The 6,527-nt window shown below is 38.2% G+C and overlaps 1 protein-coding gene across 1 annotated transcript; it reads left to right on the top strand.

The window, feature by feature from the left end:
* Nucleotides 1-242: 242 nt before the first annotated feature.
* Nucleotides 243-755, top strand: LOC136070883 (uncharacterized mitochondrial protein AtMg00810-like). The gene has a single exon (XM_065781451.1). The coding sequence runs from the start codon at nucleotides 243-245 to the stop codon at nucleotides 753-755; it is 513 nt and encodes a 170-aa protein (XP_065637523.1).
* Nucleotides 756-6,527: the final 5,772 nt, after the last annotated feature.

Genomic DNA, 6,527 nt, shown 5'->3' with positions numbered 1-6,527 from the left:
TTCACTTTCCGGGTCATGTACTAAGATTGAAGAAAGTTTTGTATGGGTTGAAGCAGGCTCCAAGAGCATGGTATGATCGTCTCACTACTTACCTATTGGATCGTGGGTTCAAAAGAGGTCAAGCAGATCGAACATTGTTTGTTAAAAGAGATGAGAAATTCCTCATTGTCACTTAAGTATACGTGGATGATATTGTATTTGGATCCACAATTGATCAACTAGCTCATGAATTCTTGGAAGAAATGAAAAGGGAATTTGAAATGAGCATGGTGGAAGAGTTGAACTACTGCCTAGGGCTTCAAGTGAAACAACGGAGAGATGGAATATTTATTTTTCAAGAGAAGTATACCAAGAACCTTGTCAAAAGATTTGGTATGGGCTCTAAGAAACATACTTCTACTCCCATGAGTTCCTCGGCTAAGTTAAGCATTGATGTAGCTAGTGTCGATGTTGATCCAACACTTTATCGAAGTATGATTGGCAGTCTTCTCTATCTCACAGCAAGTAGGCCAGATATTGCATTCAGTGTCGGGGTATGTGCACGGTTTCAAGTTGCTCCTAAAGAATCCCACTTAACAGCAATTAAGCGAATCATCTGCTATGTAAATGGCACATCTGACTATGGGATTTGGTATACAAAAGATTCGAATGAGTGTTTGGCGGGATATTCAGATGCTGATTGGGCAGGGTGCATTGATGATAGAAAAAAAACTTTTGGTGGGTGCTTCTATCTTGGAAATAACTTGGTTTCATAGATGAGCAAAAAGCAAAATTCAGTATCCCTGTCAATGGTTGAAGCTGAATACATTGTAGCAGGAAGTTGTCGTGTCCAATTGTTATGGATGAGGAAATTATTGCATGACTATGGAATCTCTCAAGACACTATGTGTGTGTTCTGTGATAACACCAGTGCCATTAACTTGTCAAAGAATCCAGTTCAGCACTCCAAATCAAAGCACATCGAGATCCACTATCACTTCATTCGGGACTTAGTAGAGGACAAGATTGTTTGTCTAGAATTCATCAATACTGACAATCAAAAGGCAGACATATTCACCAAACCTCTTGATGGCCCGAGGTTTGAATCCTTGCGTAAGACAATTGGTGTCAGTATCATTCCTTAAACTCAATCTTCCATGATATCTTATTGTGTTCTAGGTTGTTTTGTGTTTCTGATGTTTGTCTAAATTTTTTTGTGGTTATCTTTTGTTTTTACTGTTTTTGTGTCAAAAATCCAAAAACACATAAAAAGTAGAAAATCTAAAAGTTTGATAAGCTTTGTTGAGTTTTGTCTCAAAGCATGTTTTTGCCTTGTACCTTTGTATTAATGGCTTTGTGCATTTAATGAGTATAGTTTGTCCCTCATGCACTCATATCTTTGTGGAAGAAATTCTGAAATCTATGTGACTGTTGTAAATAGATCTTCAATCTTGTCATGAATAATTAGTGAATGATTTTGTTGATCTTGAGACATGTATAGACTCATGCCTATATATCTTCTCACTTTTTATTTTTTTGCTTATAAGAGCTCTCTAAATGTAAATCTTCAAATAAAAAGAGATATAGAACTGCAAAAGCCTGTCGCATATACTAGTATTTGACTAGGAAAAAGGGAAAGCGACCAAAATAAAGTATATGATGTCCAAAAAGCCAAAGGCTAACTCATCAATTGAAATATCTAAAATTTCAAGCATCTATCTCAAAATGAGATTCTCTTTGCTCAAAAATGCAAATGATATGTTGAATATGGAGCCAAATGAAAAGCTTCAAAGAATTGTTATCAAGTATTTGTAGGAGGTCATATATGCATGTTTCTATAATTGAGATAGGTCACATTATCTAGTGCTAGTTGTGTATGCCTTGATTGAATTGATCATTGAAGCTTCAGTTTAGACTAAGGACTATCTCATTTTTGATAACCACACACATCACACAAGTCTATGTTCAATGAATGCCATATTCATTTATGTAATTGTACTTGATTAAATGTGTTTTTACATACTCAATCTTTATTGATCAAACACAAAAAGATTTTTAAGTGTTTTAGTTTGTTTTTGGAAAGTATCTTTGTTGTTACAAAAGTGTCAAAAACTTCAAAAACAGTGTTGTCCTGTTTTGGCGACTTAGTCGCGGGTAGGTCTAGTCGTATGCTTCAGTCGCAAAGCTTTCTCCGAGATTCTCGCGGGTCATTGGCGGGTAAGCTTCCCAGTCGCGAAAAAGACTTAGAAATTTTTTCAAAATTTGTGTTTTTGCATATTTCGCAGCTTAGTGTGGCGACTTGTTCGCAGATGGAAGGTCCAATCGCGAGGGGTGCATAGAGATTTTCGTAGCTCAACTCGCGACTCTCTCGCGGGTAGATCTTCTAGTCTCGAAAAACATTTAGAAGATTTTTCAAGAATCTTGCTTCATAGTGTTTCACGGCTTACCTTGACGACTTACTGGCGACTTGATCCAGTCGCGAAAAACGCGTGTTTTGCGTTTTGTAGACAGTTTTAAAATGATTTTCAGTTTTTTTTCCCTCGTACGTATTGTGACTGTTCATTGTCTTCCCCATTTCACTATCACAAACATTTCGAGTTTTTCTCTGAAAATCATCCATTTCTGCATCATTTCTTCTCAAATCTTCATAAAAAAGGTATGGGTTTTCTTCCCTTTCCTTCATACCTACTGCCTTGGGCAATTTTTTTTTTCCTGATTTGTGGAGATTTATTGTGGTTTGTGGTTTATCATGTTTGAACATGGCTTTTTAATTTACTATGTGTAATGTTTGTTATGATGATCTATACACTGATTTCTCTACCTTGTGTACCTACTTTGGTTATTGGGTGTATACACATTCACATTATCATGATTTGAACCTAAATCTCATATGGTTAGGGTTTTCTTCAATATCCATGGTGTGATAATGACACATTGCTAATAATGTTTGGTGTCTTGTCTGGTATCTCTTGTGTGCGTTAAATCATGTTGTAGTGTCAAAATGTCTCCATTCAAGAGATCAGCTGTAAAAGGAGGTAGCAGCAAAGGGAAAGAATCTGCCATTGAAATTCATGATTTCTCCCCTACACCAAAAAGGACTCGTTCCCCATTCGGTGGTTTCGATCCTAACAAGTTCCGATCGTATGCTGCTTTTCAGATTTTTGAAAATTACTTCAAAAAGGCTACACCATTGATTGAAAGAGTCTTTGACCAATATTCTCTCTTTGACACCAACATAACTCAATGGTTTGCCCACAAGGATTGGAATTATCTCCTCTTCGACCTTGATGATGCATATGAAAATCTGGGAAAAGAATTTTATGCCAATGTAATTGTCGATGGAGACGAACTTAAGTGCTGGGTTAGAGGAAAAAGTTTCTCAGTATCTCCCACATACTTAGCAGAAATCTTGCACATCAACCGGCCAATACTTGGGGTCTCACCAGTTTATGATGATCTCCATCCAGATGAGGAACTACTTACAGCTGTTCTTGGAAAAGATCTGGAGTTTTCCTCAAATGGGAACTCAGTCAGTGTTTCATCTCTTTCTCCAAAATTGAGGGTGCTTACGATTGTCATGTTTCACAACCTATATCCATTATCCAGCACAGGGTATATGAACCTCGGACGTGCACTGTTTCTTCATGATCTAATTTCTGATGTTGAGATTGATATATGTGCACATATGTTTCATATCCTTCACAAAACTGTTCTACGCACAAAGTCAAGGATCTGCATTCCTTTTTGCTACCTCATTTCAGGGATTCTGAAGTTAAAGGGGATCCATCCATTTAAAAATGAATTTCCTTGCCCAAAACCATGTCCAATCAACATGCGTATGTTCAACGCTAGTATTAGCCATAGCAAGAAATGAGTTAAAACAGAAGCTATAGCGTCCTGTAGTGGTTCGCACTCCAGTTCTTTCACCACCGATGACAAGCTAGACTCTATTGTAGCATCTGTCAATGAGCTGAGTACAAAGATGTCAGGACTTACATCCATCTTACACCATCTCAACATTCGGTGGGATATGAAGTTCACTTCTCTCCAAGCTCAATTGGATCAAATTCAGAGAAAGCTAGAAAATGATGAAGACTAGCTATTCCATGACAAAAAGGAGAGATGCTGTTGGCAAGGGGAGCTCAATGAAAAGGAGAGCTCAACGAAAGGGGGAGATTTCAGCTAACAGGCTTTTGTTTATTGCTTTTGTCTATCTTTAGCTTCTACTATATTATATTTCAGTATCCACTCTGTATTTAAGGTTTCTGTTAAGATGTTTGTACCCATGTTGCTTATGTAAGCTTAAGGGTTTATTTATGCACTCCTGTAGGCCTTTGTGGTTTGTGTCATGCTTTATGTAGCTTTTGTACTTTGTTAAATCAGTACTTCTAACCTAATACTATGCATTCCATTTTAAGTACTGTCACTCTTATGTCCGTGTAGGATTTTTTCTAGATGCACATACTTTCTGTTTTGTGCATTGGTTGAGTGTTGGTCATTCAAGTGATTTGCCTTGAGTTAGTCAACTTGAATATTCGGATGTTCATTCCAAGTGTGAATGAGCATTGTGATCACTTGGTTATAGTGATTGCATGTTTTGGTCTTGCCATGGTTTATTGTTGTACTCCATTATGCTTGATCACATTATGCTTGCTCCATTTGCATTACAAGTTTTTCTGCATACAATGAACTTATTGTGTTGTTATGTTTTAGGAGTTCTTGTTCTTATGGTTCTAAAGCTTGACAGATTCTAGAGTTAGGTGTGAGTGAGTTTTCCAACTGTTCCCAACTCACGCGTTAAGTCTAGAGTTTGTTTTAGGGTTTTGTCATGGAATAGCCAAAATGGGAGATTGTAAGGTTGAAATTTATCAACCATTTTGTTGGTTTTATTCCGTGCCAATTTGCTTGTAATTTAAGAACTTAGTAACTCTGTATTTAGGTGGGATCATTGTAATGGTAGTGTGTGAGAAGATGTGAAGAAAAACTCAAGTATATGCAAGAAGGCAGAGTTTTGCGGCTAGGACTCGCGGCTAACTCGCGGCTTGCAAGCCGCCAAATACTGGCACGTGAGATGAACACAGAGAAGCTGAAGGGTCGCGCCAGTTGTTGCACTACAGGACAAAAGTTCCAGGCTGGCCAGGCCGTTACGTCGTGACTTGAACTCGCGACTTGGACAAGCTGTGAAGTCAAGCTGTCAATCAGCCATGTTTGGCAAAAACCGACTCTTCGTATTCCAAACACACACCATTATATATAGACCCTTATACCCACTAAATTAATAGAGCTTCAAGAGAGAATTTTTGTGAGAGAAACCTAGAGAAAAACAAGATTGTCTCATCCCCAATCTTTACCTTAGAGACTCTTCAAATTCCTTTACTCTCTTCCTCTCCATTGTCACATCCTTGAGAGGCCTTTAGCCAAATCCTTAACTCACCACACCCACATTTGTGAGAAGGTTTATTCGGTATTATTGGGAAGTAGTTTGGAAGGAACCAATATGCATTGGTTGATGCTATGGTCAAGTAATGGAATCCAGTAAGCTAGAAAAGAAAAGGTTCGGCGCAACCTCGTTGGAGCAGGAAGCTTGGAGGGCTTAGGTACCTGGGTAGATTAGGCTTGGATGGTCTATTGCTGTTCATGTATCCCAACTACATTTTCTAGTGGATTATTTACCGCTTGGAGGGCGGCGGAGAGGTTTTACGTCGAGGACTTTGGTTTCCTCTTCGATAACAAATCGTGTGTTGTCCGTGTGTTTGCATCTTCCTTCCCTTTATCTTTGCCTTATATTTACTACTGTGGATGTGTTTATATTTGGTTTAGATTAGTTATCAATTCTGTGATTGGCTTTTATTCATGTTTCGCACATTAATTGTTTGATTATAAGCTTGAATTGATATTTTATATTTTGGGAGTCTAAACGTTCAAGAGTGTTTTATACACATATTGAACTTTCAGGGCTGTTCGTAAAGAAGAGCTAAATTGTCTGTTGGCTTCCTTCAACGTACCCCCTACTCTTAATCCACAAGGGCAGTCCTTATCATCATGGCAAAGCCTACCACACCAAAAACAGAAATTTGGAAAACACTCGTACGTAAAGGATACCCAAGATTTTTCCCCACTTTTAAGAGTTATAACCCTTCCTCAACACAAAGGCAGTGAGATGTCAAGCTTGATTCTTACTCGAATAAAACAACTTCCTCAGTTTCAGCACCAATGGAGCGCACCACCTCAACAATGGTATCACATATATTTTCTGCCACTTCAGTTGTCATATACCTCATGGGAATGTCATGTACTTGGACCCAAAACATCACTATCTCGAAAGTTAAGGACCTTAATGGAATATCCTTATCATACTGCTGTACCACTACAAGATGTTTGTCAAAACTCCATGGTTGATTAATCGAGATTCGAGTAACATCTCTCTCATCCTCGAACATAAATAAAACTTTGTGTCCGTTCATATTTCGGATCTTGAAACCATCACAACATCGCCACACTTGAAAGTTCTACCCACAGCCTCCATGTTTAAGGCACGGGTGGTTAGG

This window comes from Quercus suber, unplaced genomic scaffold, assembly GCF_002906115.3.
Source record: "Quercus suber isolate HL8 unplaced genomic scaffold, Cork oak 2.0 scaffold_267, whole genome shotgun sequence".
Taxonomy (NCBI): Eukaryota; Viridiplantae; Streptophyta; class Magnoliopsida; order Fagales; family Fagaceae; genus Quercus; species Quercus suber.
Note: the sequence above shows the minus strand (reverse complement) of the source record. Positions and strands in the feature narration are given on the sequence as shown.